The sequence below is a fragment of the Desmodus rotundus genome, chromosome 3 (genome assembly GCF_022682495.2).
Source record: "Desmodus rotundus isolate HL8 chromosome 3, HLdesRot8A.1, whole genome shotgun sequence".
In the NCBI taxonomy this organism is placed as follows: domain Eukaryota; kingdom Metazoa; phylum Chordata; class Mammalia; order Chiroptera; family Phyllostomidae; genus Desmodus; species Desmodus rotundus.
Genome location: NC_071389.1, coordinates 116217552 through 116243236, shown reverse-complemented (window position 1 = coordinate 116243236; position 25685 = coordinate 116217552). Strand labels below are relative to the sequence as shown.

General features: G+C 39.1%; 1 protein-coding gene across 1 annotated transcript in view; it reads right to left on the bottom strand.

Annotated features, from left to right (window-relative positions):
* Window positions 1-827: 827 nt before the first annotated feature.
* Window positions 828-25685, bottom strand: part of NDUFA9 (NADH:ubiquinone oxidoreductase subunit A9) — a 40902-nt gene continuing 16044 nt past the window's right edge. Inside the window, exons 5-11 of the mRNA XM_024569699.4 lie at window positions 25190-25331; window positions 21060-21162; window positions 16838-16905; window positions 15120-15196; window positions 8029-8124; window positions 6411-6477; window positions 828-1122 (exon numbers count right to left, since the gene is read on the bottom strand). Coding sequence (XP_024425467.1) covers window positions 952-1122; window positions 6411-6477; window positions 8029-8124; window positions 15120-15196; window positions 16838-16905; window positions 21060-21162; window positions 25190-25331 — 724 coding nt within the window. The 3' untranslated portion in view covers window positions 828-951. The remainder of the gene's footprint in view (window positions 1123-6410; window positions 6478-8028; window positions 8125-15119; window positions 15197-16837; window positions 16906-21059; window positions 21163-25189; window positions 25332-25685) is intronic.

Sequence of the window (25685 nt, the reverse complement as noted above, 5' to 3'; positions counted from 1 at the left end):
TGAAGTTAATTCAAGCCTTAATATTTTATGTTAAATTTATGCATAGTTGGTACTAAGTAATTCCTTAAAAGACGGAAAACATGAAGATTCTGGAGGGAAGAACATAATGATGGAGAAGAAAGCCACTTGACTTCATTTAGAAGGATCAGGAAAAGTGTCGCCTGGTTCAGGAGTTCTTTGGTGGAGGCCCAGAGAATATTTCCTCCACGGTCCGTTGGCCATTGTGACATTTTGATTTGGAGCTTAAGTGTAATGCCAGGTAACTCAGATTAAACAAAACAGGATTCCTCAGGCGCCAAAGAAATTAAAGAGAAACCTTTGGCACTGGTCTAAGGAAGAAGTATCAAAGGACAAGCAAAGGACAGCAAGGGGACAGAGACCTCAGGCAGTTCAGATCCGAGCAGAGGATCACAGAATTACTGCACAGAGTTTGAAAATCTGTCTACAATGTTTTATACGTATGTACTGTTTTAAAAGTATATGTAAATGTCATTAAGATAAATTTTTAAAAATAAAATCAGATTAGCTATGGAACATTACATATTTTCTCAATGAACAGTATAGACAATTACATATCACTTGTGGTTGTCACATTATCTTGACATTAAAAAGATGTGCAAAATAAAATAAATAAATAAATAAAAATAATAAGAGGCTCTTATTAAAGAAGTAGCTTGACCCAGGGAAATTCAAATCCTTCAGCATTTCAAAGGATAAATGATATATATGTCATTATTAAATATATTTTTAAACAAAAATTATGGTCAAATTCTAATTAGCTGAATTTATCATTTTATAAATCAAGAAAGAAAATCTGTTGCAGAATATAACCTCAGATGTTTTAATAGAGAAATCTTATTCACTATTTACAGGATTCTCTGATGAAAGTGGGCTGGGCGCTAGCCAGGTGACCCAAATGACACCAAAAAGACAAGGGCAGCACAGGGGCCACTAAATGTTGACAGTCTTGGCTGGCTTCACATCTTCAATTTCAGCAGAGAGCCAGCGGTAAGTGCGATGACGCCGCAACACCTCGATGGCCTTCATTTCCAGTGGTGTGGCCTGAATACCAAGGTCTTCTAAGCCGGGCAGGTGAGGCAACGTCATGTCGGTGATGTGAACCTTTGAATAAACAAAGAACCACAGAGAGCACTGAAAATTGGCCAGGAACACCAAGTGCTATCCTAGCAAGCACTTAACACTCAAGCTGGCCTGAGTCCCGTTACTGAGACTTCACTGTTTTCAAAGGGCATGTGGCAGTGTTGGATTCCTGAAGCTCAATAAAAGCAGACCACAGGAAAAGGGTTTAAGGAAAAAGAAGGGCAAGGTCACCAATTACCAGCTCAAAGTCCCTAGTGCTATCCATGAGCATAAAACACAGGCTCTCGGTGAGGCATTCTATAGATTTAGACAAAAATAAATCTAAATTCAAAGGCACAAGTCATCGAATTTGTCAGGGATGGCTTTATAGGAGGGTTTAAGAGTAAAATAGGACTAAAAAACCACGTATTTTGTGTCTGTGCTCTGAGCATAGGCTTTCTGCCTCAGTTTTAACTACTGAATTAAAGAAATAATTAACATTTGTCCTTGCTCATTATGGGATAATCCATTAACCTTTGTGCTCCAGCTATACCAACCTGGCTGACTAATGTGCAGTACAGATCTACAAACCCAAGCCCATCTTGTTTGTAGGAAAGGAGAATGAACTAAGAGACTTGCAAAGAGCTTCATCCTTCCGCCTGACAAACTCTGCGATTCTTTTACCAGTGTCATAAAGCAACCTCCAAACCAAATCTAAGACCCACTCAGCCCACTGCAGCACCACTTTTCCCATCACAAATGTAAGAGGCCTATCAGTGTGAGATACAATGAAGTGTTCCGGCCATCAGTCCTCTTGCCCAATCTTTCATGAACACAGAAGGGACGCCCGGGAAACGCCATCAGCTTTCCAGCCCGCCAGCGGCAGAGTGACTGCCATGCATGTGTTCCCTAAGGACTGCTGTTCGCCTCCTCTACATTTCAGCTTTTAGGTTACATGCAGAGCGCAATCGGGCTGTTTCTTATTGATAAAAGGTCAGTAGGTCTTCAAAGGTAGAGATTGTACATTATTTTTATTTTGAGTCCTCCCTAGAAACACTTTTACATCACTGGGCAAATGATCAATGAATGGGTCGCACTGGGACAGGAGACAGCAAGGTGGACAGAGGCAGAGCTAGGGAGTCCAGCACACTGTGGAGAGACCAGAGAGGCACCAGGAGACTGGTCAAGAGAATAAGAAGGGAAGAAGTTACCCACTTGGATTAAAGTGGGTGGAGCAGAGACAATTATTTTCTTTACCTTTCTGTAGGTTGAAAAATTTCAATACTATTATAAACATTTTCATAATAAAAAGCTGAATGAAAAAGTAGAAAAGGGTAGAAGTTGTCAGATCTGGCATATATTTGGGGGGTTGCCAGAACCAGATTTGCTGATGGTCTCAAGCTGTGCTGTCTGATACAGAAGCCACTAGCCAGGTTTAAGTTTAAATTAATTAAAATTAAATATAATTCAAATCTTATTTCTAGAGTCACACAAGCCACATTTCAACTATTCAACAGTGACATGTTGCTAGTGGTTACATCTTAGACATTGCACATTATAGAACACTTCCCTCACTGCAGAAAGTGCTATTGGAGAGCTCTCACTGAGACCTAGATGGACAGGAAAGGAAGAAATCAAGGGGGATTCCCACCCTTTTGACAGAGCTAATAGTGACACTGTTAACTGTGATGAGGAAGGCGGAACTGCAATTCTATTCATGGACACGTTCTATTTCGGATGACTATAGTATTATCTAAATTGATTAGAGTCTGCAGCTGGGTTAGGAGGCAATTCAGGGCTGGAGATACAACTGCAGCTATGAGTCCTCCCTAGAAACGCTTGAGTTGCAAACGGCAGCTGGAGCATGGGACTAGGTGAGGGTCACTTAGAGAATGAGACAAGATAGCAAAAGGCTGAGGAGAGAGCCCTTGGATCCCCCAACATTTACAGATCAGAAAGAGGGCAAACCAGGAAGGCAGACCGAAAAGCATGGCCTAGGAGAGAACAGGGAAAATAAGATGCTGTGGAGCTGGCCGGCAAAGAGATGGAATTCAGGGTTTCAAGAAAGAGAGAGCACCTCATGGATGGAGTGAGATGATGTCAGAGAACTCACTATTGCATTGGCAAAACAGAGATCGCGGAAGACCTTGAAAAGAGCAGTTTTAGGGGCAAAATGGGAATAAAAGCCTGATTGGAATGAGTTAAAGAAAAAGTGAGGAAAGAAACCATCAAGAGCAGGTACAGACAGCCCTTCTGAGGCGTTCTGATGCAACGGGACAAACAGGGTAGGAAGGGAGGAATTTGCCTTAAAAAAAAAAGTAGAGCTCAACTTCCAGTGAAGATGGTGACATAGGTAAATGAGGTACTTGCCTCCTTCCAAAACCACATCAAAATTACAAGTGAACTAAAGAACAACCATCATTCAGAAGTACCTGAAATCTGGTTGTATGGAAGTCCCACAACTAGGGGATTAAAGCCAAAACCACATCAAAACTGGTAGGAGGGGTAGAGATGAGTATCAGTCTGGGATCAGTCCCATACTCATGTGTGGCAGGTAAAAATCAGGAGACATACCTCTGCTATGGAGGTCCCCCATGAAGAGCAAGGGGTCCCAGCCTCCTACCAGTCCCCCCAGCCCCACCCAGGGTTCCAATGCGAGGAAGAGAAGCCCCATAACTTCTGGCTGTGATAATCAGCAGGGACTGAGGCTGAGGGAGTTGAAGGGCTTCTGGGTTCCCAGGCAGTTCCTCTTAAAGGACTTGTATACAGACTTAATCAGACTCATTCCCTCTGAGCTCCATCACAGAGGCAGCAGCTTCAAAGGTACCAGAGACCTACAGGGAGGAACTAAATTATCTGACATCAGGATGAGGGCTTGGGGAGGGCAGCTGGGAGAGGCCATTGTTCCTTTACTGAGCCCTTCCCAACAGAGCCACAGAGGTGGCAGGCAGGTGCCATATTTGAGACTCCATCAACCTGGCTCACATTGTTTGCGTCACCCTGGTGATTCCCTGAGGCCCTCCCCCACCCAACTTCCAGGCCCACCCAAGATGTTTCCAGTGGCTCTTCCATACAAATGGCCTGTCTTGGCTCATGTCTCACATGTCCCTAAAAATCTCTCAAACAAGCAGCATCTGGCCTTGCTGTGCTAATGGGTCCAGGCCCAGCACTAGCATAGCCACCCTTGGTTTGCAGCTTAGCCTTACCTGGGCACCTCCAAGCCCAGAACAAATAGCAGCCACCTGCAGATCACTTTTTAGCTCATGCCGGTGGCCCCAGACAGAACACAGGCAATGGCTGACGTTAGCCTGCACCTCACAGAAGGTCCCTGAAACAGCACACCCAGTGGACAGCTTCAGACCAAGTCAAAGCACCACCACCCAACCACCTCCACAAGTGACACACTCAAGGGGTGGACTCAGCTGGCACCAGAGCGCCACTGAAGTAAGTCCTGCTCTGTGGGGTGGACCCCTGCACGGCTGATCTTCCATGGTGGTTGGAGGTTGGTGGTCATAGCCAGTCCTTACAGTTGATTGGCCTGGGGTAAATCCTTCTCATTGATGTGCCAACAGAAATTAAGGCTCAACTACAAGTGGAGGATATACACGGCCCAAACAGGGGGTGCACCTTGAGTGCCCAGGTTGGGTGATCAGGGAGGCTGTGCCACTGGACACTACAGGACACGTACTACGTTAGGCCATACTACCAAGACACAGAGTCATAGCAGCTCTACCTAATACATGGAAACAAACACAGGGAGGCTGCCAAAATGAGTAGACAAGAAACATGTCCCAAATGAAAGAACAGAAGAAAACTCTAGAAAAAGAACTAAACAATGGAGACAAGCAATCTGTTAGATACAAAGTTCAAAACACTGGTTATACGGATGCTCAATGAACTTAGAACCTCAACAGCATAAAAAAGAAATGAAGGATACAGAAATGAAGGATATACTAACTGAAATAAAGAGTAATTTACAGGGACTCAATGTTAGAGTAGATGAGAATCAAATCAGTGATTTGGAATAAAAGGAAGGAAAAAACACCCAATCAGAACAGCAAAAAGAAAAAAAGAATCTAAAAAATGAGAATAATATATGGAGCCTCCGGGACAACTTCAAAGGTACCAATATTCACATAATGGGAGTATCGGAAGGAGAAGAGAGCAAGAAATTAAAAACCTATTTTAAAAAATGACGGAAAACTTATCCACCCTTGTGAAGGAAAAAGACATACAAGTCCAGAGAGCACCAAGAGTCCCCAAAAAAATGAATCTGAAGAAGTCCACACCAATTAAAATGCAAAAGGTTAAAGACAGAGAGAGAATCTTAAAAGCAGCAGAGAAAAGCAGTAAGTTACCTACAAGGGAGCTACCATAAGACTGTCAGCTGATTTCTGAGCAGAAACTTTGCAGAAGAGATTGACAAGAAATGTTCAAAGTGATGAAAAGCAGGGACCTATACAACGGAGATCACTCTACCCAAAAAAACTATCATTTAGAACTAAAGGATAACGAACTTCCCAGATAAGAAGAAGCTACAGGAATTCATCACCAAACCAGTATTATATGAAATGTTAAAGAAACTTATTTAAGAAGAAAAATTAAAAAATATCAAAGATATCAAAAATAAAATGGCGATAAGTACATACCTATCAACAATTGAATCTAAAAAACAAAATAAATGAACAAGTAGAAAAGAAACAGATAGAGAGAACATTCTGAAGGTTGCCAGATGGGAGGGGCTGGGAGGTAGGTGAAAAGGTGAGGAGATTACAAGTACAAATTGATTGTTACCGTAGAGTCATGGAGATGTAAAGTACAGCATAAGGGATATAGTGAATAATATTCTAATTTCTATGCATGGTGTCAGATGGGTGTGAAATTTATCAGGAAAATCAGTCAGTATGTCAACTGTAATTGAAAAATAAAAATGATTTTTCAATAGAAAAAACATGAAACTCTTAAGGCATACTTCTATGATGGTGGGAATAATCCAACAGAGAAAAAAAAACTTACAGTGTCAGAGAGAAAGTAACGAGGAACCACACACCGTGGAACAAGCTGAGAGTGGATGAGTTTAAGTGAATGAGTAGACTCAAACTCATCCACTCTCAGGATGAGGAGCTGACCTTACAGAGGATAAGAGACAGACAAGAGCATGAAAATAACCCCAGCAAGCAAGCAAACAAAAATCAATTTTAACTTACGTATCTCTATACTCTGGTTTCTCTTCAAATCATAAAAATCTTTTGCCTTTTACTAACTTACCCATTTCTGCAGCTCTCTGCCCAGCGGCTGCCCATGCAGATGTTCACCATACTCATACTCACCCGTTCCACTTTGTCCCTTGTCGTCCATGGCTCAAATGGACTGGTTTCAAAGAGTCGTGCTACCAATCTAGACAAAGAAATAAATACAGCACATGCAGTCAGTGTCTCTATGCCCAATATTCAAGCTAGCCTATAAGAGCCACAGAAGAGAGACTGTTGTAGAGGCAGGAATCCGCTGAATCTTTTTTAAGAAAATAACCGACATCCTGTCACCACTACCTATGAGGTTACCTTTCAAGTTAACCCAGTCTAACCACTGCAACTGCTGACAATCCTTGTGCTCTGTCAAAGAGACAATGACTCTTAAAAACTAAAACAAAGTTACCAACAACAAAACAAATAGAGACCTAGCACTCAAAAGTCTGAAATTCAATACACTTTAAGCCTCAGATATTCAAATACGCTTCCATTAAGGATGCAGGGCAAGCCAAGGAGTGCGCAAATGCTAACAGTGCCACTGTGTGTCAAGCACTGTTCCAGCGCCAGAAATACAGATATGAACAAAGAGCAAGCAATGCTCCCTGTCTGAGAACAGTCATTCCCACCTTAAAACACTCTTTCCAAAGCTAATGCAAATACTGCACGTAAACCGTAATTGAAAATTTTTAAAAAATGACAAAAACAGAACACTACCTTTCCTTTGATACCTAAGCTTCCAAACTCTCTTCATTTTTCACTTCAACATTCTATTACCCTTTTTTAGCCTCCTTGATAAATTTCTCTGACTCTGCTGGTCCTTCAAATGTAGGTATCCCCATGCTCTGTCCTAGCCTCTTTCTTGCACTCACACTATACACTCATTCTTCCCTATCTACTTCAGAGTCACTATGAGTGTTAAGAGAAGTGAGATAGTCTGAAAATAGAGCATTCTAAATAAATATTATCATCACACTACATTCTGACTATTCTTCTGATACCTCTGTTAGAGAGCGAACTGTAACATCTCAAGTCCCTAGTGCACTGCCTATGACATAGTAGGCATTCAATAACATTTGCTGACTGAATGAATGAACAAACGGATGAAGGAGTGAACCGCTGTGCTGGTTTATAAATCAATCTCTGGTAAACTGGATGTGAAAGTATCCCTGATCAGGCCACTAGGGTATGACATAATTCTGAGATGCTAAACTTACAACGGAGGAAGTAAACCAAGAAGTAGGGAAAGAAGATAAGGGAATGATAAGCCAAGACTGAATCAACCCGGCTCCTTCTCCCAAATGCAGGATCTAACTGGCTTAATAAAGAGGAATCCTTTTTTCACTTCTGAGTGAGTGATATGAAACAGAGATAAACCTGATTTCTCCTTTATCCAACCTGCCAAGTAAGATACTTCTCCAAATTAAAACTCAGTAATTTTTAATTGGAGAATTTGAAGAACTGCATCTTTAACCTCTCAACACACACTGTTTTTCTCATCCAAAGTAACCTGCATTTCCATTTTTTAGACATCTGTTTCTTTTCTAGACTAACATCAAGGTATTAAGAGAATATTCTAGTTAGAGATTCTAAGACTTCACTGTACAGAACACACTCCCTTATAACCCTTAGTGAGAGCATTACGAACAAATGTATCTAGTTAGCTCTGTTTAGAAGGCACAAAAAGAAGCACTTTACTTACTGATAGGCAAAACGGGGCAAAGGGTATGGGAGGAAGGGTCTGTGAGCCACAGCAAAGACATACTGCACCAGGTCAAAAAGAAGGTATCGATTGGGCCTACAAAGAAAAAATTCATAGTTACTGAAATTATTGGCACCTACAAACTCACTTTTTTAACAAAAATAACATTTTTCTTACGACAAAGGAATACAAATATACTGTAGTAAATACAGGTTAGCACAAAGAAAATTTATCATAATCCCACCAGAGATAAAGTTAGTGTATTAGGTTGGCCAAAAAGTTTGTTTTTCCCGTAAGACGGCTCTAGTAGCACTCAGTTGTCTTTAATTTCATTTGAAACAACTTTGTTAGATTGTATTGTGACAGCTGTCTTATCAGTGTGCATTTAAAAAATCTTATCAAAATCAGTGGATTTTTCTGTAGTCATTTTAATATTGAAGATGGAAGAAAATATGCGACATTTCTGGCATATTATGCTTTATATTTCAAGAAAGGTAAAAATGCAACTAAAACGCAAAAAAAGATTTGTGCAGTGTATGGAGAAAGTGCTGTGACTGATCAAATGTGTCAAAAGTGGTCTGTCAAGTCTTGTGCCGGAGACTCCTTGCTGTATGATGTTCCATGGTTGGGTAGACCAGCTGAGGTTGATACCAATCAAAGTGAGACACGGAGAACAATCAATGTTATACCACACAGAAGATTGCCAACATATTCCAAATATCCAAATTAATAAAGTTACTGGTGAAAATGAAAAACGTGTCTTTTATTTCACAGAAAAAACATATGGCCTTTTGGCCAACCGAACATTTAATATATCCTTCTCACCGCTTTACACGTACATTTTTGTTTTGATAAGTGTAAGATGATACCGTTCATCCTGTTCTATAATGTCTTTCTCACTAGTTACTATGAAACCACAAGCATCTTTCAATCATTAAGTCCCCAGGCCACGGTCAGTGCTTGCACATCCTGCACTGCGTGTCATCGTAGCCTGTTTTACCAACTCCCAGTTGGGGACGTTTAGGCTATTAAAAATATTTTTCTTTTGTAAAATAACACTTTAATAAACATTCTCATAGCAAATATTTGTGCTTTTCCATAACTATGTGTTTATAATACATTCTAGAAGTGAAACTGGCTCAATGCATACTTTGAGATTTTAAGGTTTGTACTGACTACTTCCAAACTACCCTCTGAAAAGGTCATATAAATTTACATAGAATGCTAGTAGCCTACGCACCAAAAATGAGTTTGGACATAAAAAATAAACAAAATTTTGCCAATCTGCCAGGTAAAAAAGGTACCTCAATGTTTTAATTAGCATTATTTTAATACGAAAGATTTTTTCCTTTAAATATTTTTGGCCATTTACACTTCTTTTCCTCCTGGAGTTCCTATCTATAAGAACAATTTGTAGAGTTCTTTATATTTTAATAACATAGTTATAAATGCCTTTTACTGTTTATATTTTACCTTTCAATGTTTAGGTGTTTTGTGGCATATAAAAGTATAAAATTCCACATAATCAAAACTACTGATTTCTTTTACTGTATGGTCTGGCTTTATAGTTAGAAAATCCCTCCCCAGTCCGCAGTAACATAAACTTCCACATATTTTCACTAATGCTTTTCAGTTGTTTTTCTTAATCCGCAAGTTCTTTCAGCGATGTATTTTTGTATTGTTAAAAGGCAAAGATATAATACCATTTACTAAATAATCTACCCTCTTCCCACATTTTGAAATGGTACCTTTATCACATACTACATTCTTATATATATTTATGACTGTTTCTGGACTTTATATTCTATTTCTTGGATCCGAGTAGTTTTGTACCAGTATAACCTAGTGTCAATAATTATTGTGTATAATACTACCTTTAGCATCTTTCCACACACTTTCCTAATCCCTTTGCCTCTGAAAACTTGTGATGGCTGAGAGCTAAATGAAAGTAATCCAATGAGAACCTCATCATTCTGACATTTTCATCCAAAACAAAACAAAGAAAAAAAAATGTCAGCTAAGAGAAATGGTAGACAAAGCCATCAAATAGCTTCCTTCCAGTTCCAGAAGGATGTATAAAGATCACTGCAGGGCATATAATATATGCTGTGTCAAGTAACAATTTGTAACCCTTCCAAAGACAAGCCATGCTCTGGAATCACGGGCAAACTAATTATATGTAACATACTTGCTCTTCAGCTGTTCTCAAGTACCTTGTCTGCCATTAAAAGTGACTCAAAGCCTGGTTTAAGTGCCCCTCCCTGCTCACAGACCATGGTACACTGCAGCCTGTGTCCTTCCCAGATAAGATTTCATGGCCATTCCTTTGCAATTATTCTCAGCAAGACCTTGCCCCCCAGCCTTCTCTCCACTACACCAGCAGAGCAAAACCCCTACTCTGGTTAACCCAGCTCTCTGCCTGCTCTGTCTGCTCTGTACCTGAACCACCACCAAAACAGAGTTGTAGAGAAAGAACTGGACTAACTGGCTTCCCCTTTGATTTCTGATCACTACCTTCAAACAGAAGACCCAGCTCCGCTTTGCAATCCTACTATTCCCCCCTAGAAGTGTCCTTTTCTCTGTATTCCCAGGGAGTACTTCCTATCTTGTCTGTCCTCAGACTTTCCATACACTACTCTAATCTCTATCTCATCCTGCCTTTTCGTTGATGATCTCCTAACTTGTCTTTTTATCATTTTTTAAATGATGCCTTTCAAGTACAAAAGTTTTTAATTTTGATGAAGTGTAATTTATCCACTTTTTCTTTTATGGAGTATGCATTTGTCATACCTAAAAAAATCTTAGCCTAACTCAAGGTTTAAAAGATTTTTTATTTTTCTTCCCCAAAGTTTTAGCACTTACATTTAGATCTCTGAAACATTTTGAGTTGATTTCTTTTTTAAAGTATATTTTATTATCCTATTACAGTTGTTCCAACTTTTCCCCCTTTGCCTTCCTCTGCCCAGTACCCCACTTGTCTCCAGCAATCTTCCCCTTAGTTTATGTCCATGGGTCGTACATACAAGTTCTCTGGCTTCTCCATTTCCTATACTTTTCTTAACATCTCCCTATTTTGTACCTACCAATTATGCTTCTTAATCCCTATACTTCCCCCCCCCGCCTTCTCCCCCTTATCCCTTCCTGCAACTAACACTCCATGTGATCTCCTATTCTAATTGTTTCCTTAATTTGTTTTTGTTTTTCTTTCTTTAGGTTAGGTTGTTGATAGTAGTTTGTTATTTTACTGTTCATATTTTTGATCATCTTCTTTTTCTTAGATAAGTCCCTTTAATATTTCATATAATAAGGGCTTAGTGATGATGAACTCCTTTAGCTTTATTTTATCTGTGAAGCATTTTATCAGCCCTTCCATTCTAAATGATAGCTTTGCTGGATACAGTAATCTAGGTCCTTGCTTTTTATCACTTTGAATACTTCTTGCCAGTCCCTTCTAGCCTGCAAAGTTTCTTTTGAGAAATTAGCTGATAGCCTTATAGGAATTCTTTTGTAGGTAACACTGTTTCCTCTTACTGTTTTAAGATTCTCTCTTTATCTTTTAACCTTTGGCATTTTAATTATGATGTGTCTTGGTGTGCTCTCCTTTGGGTCCACCTTGTTTGGTACCCTCTGAGCTTCCTGGACTTATATGTCTATTTCCCTCGCCAAACTAGGCAAGTTTCTTTCATTATTTTTTCAAGTAAGTTTTTAATTTCTTGCTCTTCCTCTTCTCCTTCTGGCCACCCTATGATTCAGATGTTGGTAGTTTTGGAAATGTCCGAGTCTTCTTATTTTCTCCTTGTTCTTTTGAATTCTTATTTCTTCATTCTGTTCTGGTTGATTTATTTCTTCCTTATGTTCCAAATCATTGATTTGAACCCCAGCTTCCATCCTTTCACTGTTGGTTGCCTGTATATTTTTTCTTTATTTTACTTAGTGTTGCCTTCATTTTTCCCTTCTGTTTTTGCTATATTCAATAAGTTATCTGAGCATCCTTATCACCAGTGTTTTGAACTCTGCATCTGATAGGTTGGCTATCTCTATTTTGCTTAGTTCTTTTTCTGTGGTTTTGTTCTGTTTTCTCATTTGGGCCATTATTTCTTTGTCACCTTGATTTGGCAGCCTTCCTGTATTTGTTTCTGTGTATTAGGTAGAGCTGCCTTCACTCTCTGTCTCAGCACACCTGTTGAGTTGCATGGGGCAGAGCCTTAGGTATTTGCCAGGGAAGGGCAACCCACTTCACTGCTTTGTGGCTATGTGGGGGAGGGGTCAGAGAGGGGACAATGCTGCTGAGACTTGCTCAGCACTCTCCCCATTTTCAGTCACTTTACTCCCTTCCCACATGCTACTGGCAGCCCTCTAGCTGCTGCCTGGGTGGTGGTTCCCAGAGTAGGTGGGTTTGCATTCATTCTAGGACCGTGTGGGCCCTTGAAACAGCCTCTCCTGAGAGACCAGCAGTTTCTTCTACCACCCCAACCCCCACTGGTTTTTATAGCCAGAAGTTATGAGGCTTTACTTTCCAGGTGCTGGACCCCTGGGCTGCATGTTCTGTCCTGGGGCTGGGACCACTCACTCCCAAGGTACCCCTCCTGACTTTATCCACCGCACATGAATGTGGGACCACCCATTCTTTCAGGCGCCATCACCACACCATGTCTTCTCCTTTCCTTCTAACCACCTGGATAAATATGGCCTCTTTAAATCGCTGGTTATGAGACTTCCATACAGTTTGATTTTCTAGCAGTTCTGGGTGGTTTTTGTTTTGAGGTTAGTTGTTAGCCTTCTTATGGTTATGCAAATAGGTGAAGCATGTCTACCTACACCTCCATCTCGACTAGAAGTTCCCTAATTCCTTCATGTATGGTGTGAAGTAAGGATCAATGTTCATCTTTTTACATATTGTTAAGGCACTTTGGCAAAAATCAACTGTCCATAAAGTTTTATTTCTGGACTATCAAGTCTTTTCATAGACCTATGTGTCTATTTTTTTTTGCCAGTACAACACTTGATAATTGTAGCTTTACAGTAAGTTTTGAAATTGGGAAGCTTAAATGCTACAATGTTATATTCTTCCTTGTGGAAATGGTTTCTTCTTTAGCATTTCCACAGAGATTTAGAATCAATTTGTCAATTTCTGTAAAAAAGAAAAAAAGCCTGCTGGAATTTTGAAAGAATTAAGTTGAAAATACAGATCAATTTTAGGAAAATTGCTATTTTAACAATATTGACTCTTCCAATCCATGAATATGAGATGTCTTTCCATTTATTTAGGCCTTCCTTAATTTTTCTTAGCAATGTTTTATAATTTTCAGTGTACAAGTCTTTTACTTCTCTTGTTAAATTTCTACCTAAAGTATTTTATTCCTTTTGAGCTATTGTAAATAAAATTATTTTCTTAAATTTTAGGTTGTTCATTTTCTAACATATAGAAATTGATTTTTACAGTCCTCGAAATTGATTTTTACATGTTGATTTTATACCTTATAATATTCATGAACTTGTTCATTAGTTCTTAGTTTTATGTATGTGTTTGTGTATCAACAGGTATTTAATAAGTGAATGATAAACAGAATGGACCAAAATCATATAATTAGTAACCATGAAAAAACTAGAAGCAAAATTAAGGTCTTATGCCTCTGCCTTAGCATCAAAGTATCAAGAAAACAAGCAAAGTTTTCCCCCGGAGCTGAAAAAGCAAAAAGAGAAGTGTAGATGCATTTTTACAATTTCACAAGGAAAAATGCCTGCACTGCTATGTCTAGCATTACTTGACCCATCACTGTACCAAACAAGTATGACTTACTGGAGCCTCGTGAAGAGACTGAAGTGACTGGAAAAGAAAATGGCTAATTCATCCCAGAACCAATGTTACTGAGTAGTAAGCAAGCAAAATTCATAAGGCCACTTCTGTTCATCTGTTCTTTGGAATCCTGGTCTAAGTACCTCTTGACTAAAGCCTGATGTTGTTTGAGCCTTGTGTTTTATGGAACCTGTCCTAAACACATTTTTTTGGTGAATGATTTTCCTAGGGTGTAACTGATTGTATGCATGCTAATGCACCAAATTGGGAACTCAAAGAGAGATAAACGTCTTACAGCAGTTACTTGACATGGAAACATAATAGTCTTTTTTGCACACGCAAAAATTTTTTTTACTAAATTTACAACAACAGTGAAACACAACAATGTATGAATTCATTATCTTGGAAATAAATACTACATATCTGTTTAGAGAAAAAAATGTCTTATTTTGCAGAAGCAAATATTTCTTAGGAATTAATCTATCTCTTAATTATTGAATCAGATCCCCACATTTCACAAAACATCAGTTATCACAAGTTTCCTTCACAGAATGATGGGGTTCTAAGCCAATTATTAGGTAGATTTGGTACTTTTGAACTTCATAGGTTGAGTCTCAGATTTTTAGTCTTAGTTAATTCAGTAGAAAGGTCCTAAACCTAGCTGTGACATAATTTAACAATTTCAGGTAAGTCACACAGTTTAACTGTGTCCCATTTTTCTGGACAGCAAATTTCAACAGAGAGCATATAATAAAAGATTAGTCTTGCACAGCATTAGCGATTGTACCCTAGTCCAACCATTTCCCACCTCTGGGGGCTTTCAGACACTCTAGCAAAATTAATTTCATTTTGCAACTGTACTTACTCCCTAAAAGTGTTTTGTGTTTGGGAATTTATAGTTACATTCTTTTACATGGTAAAAACTTCAATGGAGTAGTACAAAACCATCCAGGGGGGTGGAAGGTGGGTACTAGACTAAGTATATATAATCGGCTAAGTATATATAATCATCTTTTGCGATAGAAAAAACATTTATTAAAGCAGATTCCTGGGTTCCTTCAAATTCTGACTTAATATAAGCATTCAGGAGATTCTGATAATGGTGGTCTTTGGACAGCTCTTTGAAACACACTGGCCTAAGGGCGAAAGGAGTAAGGTTTCTGGAATAAATATAGTCGAAGAAAGACAAATGCAATGAATGAGTCTATTTGTGAGTTGTAAATTACTGTTGTAAGTTATGATTATGTTATTTTAAGAGGTTACACAATTTTTAAGCCAAACTTTAACCACTCACCCAACAAAAGCAAAAGTTTTCCCTCTGGCATCTGGCTCCTTAATTGCATTAAGAATTCCTTTGGCTACATCTACCACCTGTAAGAAATTATAACATGTGTTGAAGTGATTGTTGAGAGAAAGAGAGGGAGGAAGGAAGAAAAGCAGACCACGTCAGTCACACGCACAAAACCATGATAAAATTAAAACAATAGCATGGGTGTTCAGAAAGCTTCTTAAAGAACACCCTTCTTAAGAGCTCTAATAATCTCCACATTGGAAATTTTTAAATATTTTTCTAGCCAGAACATGTTTATCTTCATATGGCTATCAAGGCCTTTCTGATTTGCCTTTGCCCATTATTGCCCTTAGTAACAGTTTCCTCTGTTACTAAGCAATCTCGAACTATTAGAGAACACATGGACTTGTTTATATTCTACCACTTTGATATTCAAAAGTAATTTTATATGGTTGCAGACCCCATGGTTTTCAACTGGGGGTGATTTTGGTGCCCAGGATACATTTGGCAAACGCCTAGAGACATTTTTAGTTGCCACAACTGGGAGGTGGGGAGAATGCTACTGCCATCTGGTAGCTAGAAGGCAGAAATACTGCTAAAAATTCTACAGTAGCCTCTACAACAGGGGTGTCAAATTCATTTTCACTGGGGGCCACATCAGCCTCATGGTTGCTTTCAAAGGGCCAAAGTAATTTCAGGACTGTATAAATATAACTACCCCTTAACTGTTAAGGAGTTGAAATTACATTTGGCCCTTTGAAGGCAACTGCGAGGCTGATGTGGCCCCCAGTGAAAATGAGTATGACACCCCTGCCCTACAGCAAAGGATTATGCAGCCCAAAATGTCATTAGCACCAATCTGTCAATCCCTAGTTCAACACAATAGGGAATCCAACACGCTCTCTCACCTCTGGGTCCCTGTACATACTGTTCCCCCTGCACAGGACACTTTCCCCCCAACCTCTTCAATTGACTTACTGTTAATCTTTTTTTTTAACTTTTATTGTTATTCAATTACAGTTGTATGCCTTTTCTGTTCATTTTTAAAGTCTCACCTTAGGCCCTGACTGGTGTGGCTCAGTGGGCTGAGTGCCAGCCTGTAACCAAAAGGTTTGATTCCCTGTCAGGGCACATGCCTGCGTTGCAGGCCAAGTCTCCAGCTGGGGGCATGCGAGAGGCAACTGATGTATCTCTTACACATCAGTATTTCTCTCCTCTTTCTCCTTCCCTTTCCTCTCTCTAAAAATAAATAAATAAAATCTTTAATAAATAAAACAAAATAAAGTCTCACCTGAGATGCCATTTCCTCTGAGAAGCCCTGATCCTCAGTCTGGATTAGGTGCGTTAGGTATCCCTCTGACATAACTCTGTAAGCCCCTCTCCCCATCACAGCATGTAACACACTGCCTGATAACTGCTCTGCTGACATGCCTCTGGCTGAGACCAACTTGAGGATAGCAATTTGTGTCTATACAGTTAATACCTCTAAATCTCCAGTGCCACAAACAGTGTGTTTGGCACACTGAGGGTTCAATACATTTTCCTTAAATGAATGAACAAGTGAAAACACAGAGAATGCATGTAACTCTTAGGTAAACTGAGAGGCAACCAGATATAGCAAATTGGCAAAGAAGAATATGACAGAGTTATAGGATTAGGGCAAAACAACAAAACAAAGCACCTGAATCTGAATTCAAAGCCCCTTCATCCACAGTACTTACATATACTGGTTGTTTCACTGTCTTCTTGCCCAAGGATATAAGAGGTACACCTCCAAACCAGCGAATATCTGGCAGAAAAAAGAGAACTACTTTTAGATGGCCTGAACTGCTGTAAGATCCACCAACTTCCAGGTCCTCCAGGTTAGCATAATCACTTTGCATAATAGAAATAATGAAATAAATATATCTGACTCTGAGGAAACCAAGCAGCATTTTTTTTAACAACAAATAATAAAAGTAAAAAGGCCAAATATAGAGTGGGACAAAAACAGGTTTACAGTTGTGAGTATGCAAAACAGAGTTTATTCTTGTATTATTATTTATTAATTACTGTATTATTCTCAATATGAACAACTGTAAACCGACTGTGCCCCACCCTGTATTTAAGGACACTGAGGAAGGTCGAATGGCTTGGGCACTTGTCTTCTACTCTTTAATGCTAAAGGTATGGCCACTCCCAAGACTGGACTCGAAAAGAAATTACACCTCATTTTAAGAACAACAGCAATCAACAGGTCAGTGATATGATATACACAACCCAGAAAAAGATACTGCTACAAATGGGAATTTAGTATATGACAAATGTAGCACCACAAATATGTAGAAAATGAAAATAACATTTAATGTATGGTGCTGAGACAATCATTCTACTATTTGGAAAAAGAAAAAGAAATGGCTCACACCTCACCATAAAATAAAGCAAATCGAATCCCAAGTGGAATAAATGTAAAGGTAAAAACGGCTTCTCAAGAAAATTTAAAATAAATTATTAATAAGAGCATCAAAAAGAATAAAATACTTAGGAACAAACTTAAACATGTTGGCTAAAAATCTGCACACCGAAAACTACAAAACATTGCCAAAAGAAATCTAAAGACACAAATGAATGGATAGATATTCTCTGTTCATGGATTAGAAGACAATACTGTTAAAACGTCAACAGTACCCAAAGCAATCTACAGATTTAATGCAATCCCTATCAAAATCTCAATGGTGTTTTTGCATAAATATAGAAAACTCCATCTTAAATTCATAAGGAATCTTCTTTTTAAAAGATTTTATTTTTTAGAGAGGGGAAGGGAGAAAGAAAGAGAGGGACAGAAACATTGATGTGTGGTTGCTTCTCATGCACCCGCTACTGGGGACCTGGCTCGCAACCTAGGAATGTGCCCTGATGGGGAATCAAACCAGTGACCCCTTGGTTCCCAGGCCAGCTCTCAATCCACTGAGATACACTAGCTAGGGCAAATTCATATGGAATCTTAAAAGAACCATGAATAGCCAAAATTATCTTGAAAAAGAAAAAACAAAGTTGGGGGTCTCAAACTTCTTGATTTAAAACTTACTACAAAACTATAGTAATCAAAACAGTGTACAGTGATCAAAACTGTGGCATACAGACAGACATATAAACCAATGGAATAGAGAGAAATAGCCCTTGTATATATCTGGTCAAATAATTTTTGACAAGGTGCCAAGACCATTCAACAGGAAAATGACAGTCTCTTCAACAAATAGTGCTGGGAAAACTGGATATCCACATACAAAAGAATCAAGTTGGACCCTTACTTTGATTCATATACAAAAATTAACTCAAAATGGATCAATGACTTAATCATAGAGCTAAAACTACAAAATTCTCAGATGAAAACATAAGGAAAGCTTCATGACATGGGACTTAGCAATGAATTCTGGGATATGACAACAAAAACATTGGCAACAAAAGTAAAAATAGATAAATCAGACTACATGAAAATCAAAAGCTTCTGTGCACCAAAGGACATAATTAACAGAGTGAAAAGGCAACCTAAGGAATAAAAGAAAATATTTGCAAATCCTATATTTAGTAATGGGTTACTAATCATAATATATAAAGAGCTCTTACAATTCAACAATAACAAAAAAAGACCCAATTAAAAATGAGTAAAGCACGTAAATAGGCATTTCTGCCAATAAGATACACAAGTGGCCAAGAAGAAGAGGAAAAGATGCTCAACATCACTTACCACTAGGGAAATGCAAATCAAAACCATGAAATAATACCTGGTTCTACTATTAAAAAAATAGAAAATAACAAGTGTTTATGAGAAGACAGAAAAATTGGAACCCTGTGTGCTTAGTGGAAATGTAAACTGCTACAGCCACTATTTAAAATAGTATGGTAGTTTAAAATACTATGGTAATTCCCCAAATATTAAAAATAGAAACTACCACATGATCTAGCAATTCCACTTGTGGATATACATGCCAAAGAATTGAAAGCAGGGTCTCAAAGACACATCTGTACACCCATGTTCATAACAGCATTATTCACAGTAGTCAAAACATAGAAGCAACCCAAGTTTCCATTGACAGATTAATGGATAAACAAAATGTGGTATGCACCCTAAGAACCCTGAAACACCAATTCAAAAGAACCTATGCACCCAAATGTTCATAGTAGCACTATTTACAATAGCCAAGGCTGGAAACAGCCTAAGTGCCCATCAGTAAATGAGTGGATCAAAAAACGGTGGTACATTTACACAATGGAATACTACGCAGCAGAAAGAAAGAAGGAGCTCCTACCATTCGTGACAGCATGGATGGATGTGGAGAGTATGATGCTAAGTGAAATAAGCCAGGTGGTGAAAGGCAAATACCGTATGATCTCACCTTTAAGTGGAACCTAACCAACAAAATAAACAAGCAAGCAAAATATAACCAGAAACATTGAAATAAAGAACAAACTGACAGTAACCAAAAGGGAAGGGGGAGAGGGTTAATGGGGGAAAATAAGAGGAAGATCCATCAAGGAGCATGTATAAAGGACACACAGACAAAGCCAAAGGGGCTAGGTTCAAGGGTGGGAGGCAGGGATGGGTGGGGCAGGGGGCTGTGGTGGGGTCAAAATGGAGACAACTGTACTTGTACAACAATAATAAAAAGTTTTTTTTAACTTTTCCATTCAATTTTTCTACTAACCTATAACTGCTGTAAAATATAAAGTCTAAAATAAAAAATTTAAGTATTAATAATAAGTCAACAAAAAGTTGCAGCAAATACAAGAAAATATATATATCCTTAATAGCTAAAGAGCCTAAATAAATCAGTAAGAAAACATATCTCCAAAAAAAACCCCACATGGGCGAAAGAGACACAAAAATAACACAAACACTCAAAAGGAGAAACAGGAAGTTTCTGATAAAAAAAAGTAATTCACTAACCTTCCTAATAGTTCCTACATGGAAGGTTTGAATCCTCTCCCAATACATAAGTGAATAAATTGAGAGGTAACTGGTAATTCAGTAGAATCATAAACTATAGGTAGGCTCTTATCACAGACTTAAAAATGTATTCTCTGGGGTGGGGTGGAGGGACGGGGAGAAAAGGCATACAACTGTAATTGAATAACAATAAAATTTTTTAAAAAAATGTATTCTCCTCTCCCACTCCCATAGAAGTACAGGGAAATAATTTTTTCACCCTAACGTCTCAAAATCTCATTACTTAGTCAAGAACACTGATTTTCTCTGCCAAGACAAGTCTAATTAGCAAACAAACAAATAAATAAAAACACTCAGAGCAAACATAAAACATCTAGCCTATGAAAGCAGTTTACATGTCAAGTATTTCTAGTTTATTAATGGTCAGATTAATATTTATTGATCTCTAATCGTGTTCCATAGAAATTCCTATTAACAAGGAAGAACTATTAAATGTGGCTGACAAAGAGTAGTATCACTATTCCACCTCTTTGTTTTTGAAAATCAATACCCAAGAAACTTGGCAATCAGACTAAAGGAGAGAAAGCAGTAAGGCACGGGCTTCATATGAACAGTACAAATGAAAGCACCATTTAGGCATTAACTTTGTGCCAGCTGACATGGGACTAACACAGACTACTTCATCTAATTAACACAGCCTCTTGAGGTAGACATTGTTATCCCCATTTTAAGATGAGGAAGCTGCCACTCAGAGACTTGCCAAAATCACAGAGCTAGTTAGTTCCACAGCCAAAATTTAAACTCAGGTCTCTGACTTCTAAATACATGCTCTTTCCATGAATCTAAGATGCTTCTTTTGATGTACAGTAATGAAGATCCTGAGAAGGACCATGTTGACTAGGCAAACATGACCTTGGGGGAGAAAATAGCAACTGGGAGAGAAGTATAACCTCAGTCTCTCAAGTCAGAGAACACTGTTAGTTCATGCTTAACTTCAACCAAGAAAGAATACGAACGTGCAAAATAATTGAGGAATCTATCTTCTCGTCCAAAGATGTCTGATGGCTTTATGATGATGGCTTCTGGAAACGCATCTCTCACTTCTTTCTCCCCAACAGCCTAAATGAACAAACAAACAAAAGAAAGTTCTGAGATGAGTAAAAAATCTTCCATTCTTTTCATTATTGGGACACTATTTGTATTTTAAAGGTCATATGTTCCTCGAGATTAAGGTAACCGTACTATTTATTCATAAATCTCAATTACACAGAATTTTTCTTTTAAATCACACATAAATTTTACCCTGTCTCTTATAGATCTTGTTGGGTTTCTTCTATTTGTTGCAGGGAAGCTTACACAGAAGGAGAAAAATCAGAGTAGATTTTTTCTAGCCGCCATTTTTCCTTGTAATTACAGGGTCTCTGATTTGTGTCGACAACCTAGGAGACTGCCAGAGAAAGGAGAGCGTGGTGTGGCAACCATGATGGAACCCACAGCAGTGCACGCCTACCCAGGGGAGGCCAGGGCAAGGTCCTTGATCTTCCTGCCCTCGGTTGTTACCATCTACTCATCTCCTAGACAAGGCCTCTTGTTCAATGCAGACATCAACTTTCCCTTCCACCCCAACTTCCTTTCTATCTACACTAACATTGTGGGTGACATCGATGTCCAAGTAGACTTGGATCTCTCAGTTTCCTGAGCTTCTCAACTTCAGTGACCATCTCTTCAGTCCACTCCTGAATTCTGACTCAGTCAGGACACAGACCACATCAACCAGTGAAAGGGCCCTTCCTCCGAAACACTGAATGAAGTCTCAGATAACAATCTCCTATATTCCCAGCCTGCTTGTGCTCTGCTTATCCGCTCCTGATAATCTCTCAACCTTCCCAGGAACCCTAGTCACTGGTTCTGCTTTTCTCTCTATGAACCCCTCCAAATTGCCTTGTCACAGATTAGATTCCATGGTCCAACTTCTCAGTCACTTCTTACCAATAATGTAAACTACCTTGTCCCTTTGTCTTTTATTCCACTCACCAGGCAAAATCGCAATCCTGGAAGAACCCCACTACCCTCCTTTGAGCCATGTACTCCTGCTGCCTTCAGAGCTGGAGGAAACTTAGTAAATGAGCATCACAAACTGGTACCAATATACAATGATGCGTACATAACACTTTGGTCAACAACAGACCATATGCACTAAAGTGGGCCCATAAGATTATGATGAAGTTGAAAAACTCTAAAGCCTAGTGATGTGTCAGCCATCTACACATCATAGTGCTACACATTCCTCACATGTTTGTGATGCTGGTGTACACAAACCCACTGCACTGCCAATGATATAAAAGAATTGTATATACAATCATGTACAGTCTATAATGATGAGAAACAACTATGTTATTTGTTTATATATTTACTATACTATACATTTTACTGTTATTTTAGCATCTACTCTATCTACGTATAGTTTTGCTTGTTCTTGATTTAATCTTGTGTTGTTTTGTACAATAACATGCTGTACAGGCTTGTAGCCTGGGAGCAGTAGGCTGTACCACACAGCCTAGGTATGCACTGGGCTGTAACATCTACATTTGTGTAAGTGCCTCTACGATGTTCGTATGACAAAATGGCACCACGACACATTTCTTAGAACCTAACCCCTAAGTGGCACATGACTATAAATTCATGTCACCATTTTAACTGGGCCTTTAACATTTCCCGCAATAGTGTTTTCTTGTAATTACTTTACTCTCCCACATGACAATTTCAATCCTTTTCTTTTCTATTCTATTCTATTTTATTCTAATTTCTATCTTATTTTCCTCTTCCTTCCACTAAATGACATTACTAGCTAATGCAAAGAGAAGATATAGCAGCAGAAAAAAATCATCTCAAGTTCTCACCACTAAATCTACAAACTCAGGTGCATGAGCCAACATTTCCTCCTTCTTTCTTACCACTAGAGAGGAGGAGTGCCACCTCCAGTGCTTCGAAACTCACCTCCTTTAACTTTCTCAGGAACTTGCCTCATTTACTCTCGCCTGTATCTTCAGTCTCACTGTCTTTATCAGAACTTTCCCAACAGCACTGAAACAATGTCTTTTAAACAAAAACCTTCTACCTTAAAAGAAAAATAATTCTCCAACTCCACCTGACTCTCCAGTTTCCTGCATCCATCTCTAACTCCATCCTTTTACCAAACCTCTTGAAAACGCTGCCTCGGTTCCTGCAGCGTTTTCTCGGTTCTCACTCACCTGAAGTCTAGATTCTGCTCCGCCACTTGCACTCAAATGATTCTACGTTAAGATCACCGATGACCTCCATGTCTGTAGATCCAAGGTGACTTCAGAGTTCTCACTTACGTGGCTTCTCAACGGCACTCATAAGTAACTACTCCCTCCTTGCAACACTGTCTTCCCTTGGCTTTCATAACCTTATACTCTCTGGGTTTCCCTCCTACCTGATCGTGTTCACTCTCAGTCTTTTCGTTTGGTTTGACAGTCCTTATCTACCAGACCACTAATCACTGGCATTCCTCTGGGCCCAGTCCAAAGCTCTCTTCTCAATCCATGCTTCCACACTAGACCATCTTATCCCCTCCCATTGCTTCAACTAACAACAAATACTGGTGGCTCCTTAATTTATACTCCCAACCAGACAGACCTCTCTTCTAAGCTGCAGGATCATAATGCCTACTCACCCCCATTGACTGGATGATTGACACACATCTGAAATGCAACCCAAGTCCAAAACTGAATCATCCTCTTCCCTTCTCCATAAATTGTACCGCTCAATCTTTGCTGCACAATGAAATTACCTACGAAGAGTTAAAAAATACTGATGCCCAAGTTCTATTCCCAGAGATTCTATTTGAATTGGTCTCATTACAGCTTGGGCATCAGAATTTTTCAAAGCTCCCTCAGTGATTCTAATGTGCAGATAAGCCAGGAACCACTACCCTAAAGCCTTGTCATTCTCAGTGTTTCTCATATTCAACAGGACTACCGACCACTCAGTGGTTTAAGCCAAAGGGCTAGACATCTTTGACTCTTCCCTCTTTCTCACCACTGACTCCCCCGTGCCCCATCCCTTCCAAACAATCATGAATTCAGATGATTCTGTGAATGCCAGGGCAGAGACAGGCACAGTGTATACTCTCTCTCTCCAGTGTAGTATGAAAATGTAAGTAAGGACTACATGTGCTATCAGGCAGTTCTGTGTGTGTGTGAAAACAAAGCTTACACCAAAAAAAAAAAAAAAATTGCAGAGAAACAAAACTGAAGCCCTGATGAACCTTGGCACCAATGTGGCTAAGGTTCCCTACTGCTCGATTTCTCAGATAAGTGGCCCTATAAATTCCCTTTTGTTTAAGCCAGTTTACTCTGGATTTTCTGATGCTAGTAATTAAATGCTCCTAGTAAATGCCCTCTCTCCCCCATTATAGGCTCCTATAGCAGTTTGCTATTTCGTAATACCTGGTACCTCAGGAAGTATTTTCCTTAATGGACTGCCAACTAGATATGGGCTAAGACCACGTCTGTTTTATTCACTCCTATATCCCCAGTGCCTAATGCAATGTAGCATACAGTAGGTGCTTCATAAACAATTTGTTCAATAAAAAAATGCAGTGGGTCAAAAAGCTAAAGCCACTATCAAGGAACTCTGTGGTCATTCTCAGCCCTCACATCACCCCTTCAGAAGTGGCATGAATCCACAACTATATAAGGGGTTTCAGAAAAAAAGGTCATCCTTTAACACTGGTAGATGACACAGGGGCAGGGGCAGGAATCTTAGGGGCAGGAATCATACTCTACCATTTATGATGTATTCACTATGTAATCCTATTATGCCCCAGGAAAATGCATTTGAGGGCAAGTAATAACATGGTCTATCCATCTCTGAAGCCTCTTAGCACAGCTCCCTGCAAAGAGAAGGCATTCAACCAAAAAGTCAGAACACAATGCACACACACATGTGCGTGCACAAACACTTCTCTCACACACACAAATCTAATTCTGGTATGAAAAATTAAAAATCCCTTTTAGTCCTGGGTATGTCAATAAAAAATGCTTATCACCTAAATCATGCTTCAAAGGGGCCAGAAAACTCCAACTCTGTAAATCACTTTCCAGATCAACCTGTTACTTACCTTATTTCTTAAATACTTAGAAGAGCTTTTAATATCAGCATTCAGATGTGAAATGTGAATAAATCTTTCAACTCCAGCGTCCTTAGACACCTGAGCAATTGTTTGGGGAATCTTCACAAAAATGTCCTCAAAATCAAAGTTTCTGGAAGAAAAAAAGGGTTATCAGCTAAGAGCACCTAACTCAGGATTTCAAAGCTTTCTATGGTAAGCTGATATTTATACTACTGCTGGAATTCATAATAGCTAAACTGTAAAACAGCAGTAATTTGACCCCAAATCAAAATTAATGACTTCTATTTTACTGCTCACTGTTATTACTGTATATAATCCAAGGTTTACTAAAGCTACAAATCAGCATGCACAATATTCGGCGTCCTCGGAGAACTCTAAGGCTGAGGCCCTTGAAAAACATCTGGCTGTACTGCTTGGGCAGTGCTGAGGGAAGTGCTGGGGCCGGGAAATCTCTTCTTACCCTAGGCCTTTGTTTCCCTCAGGG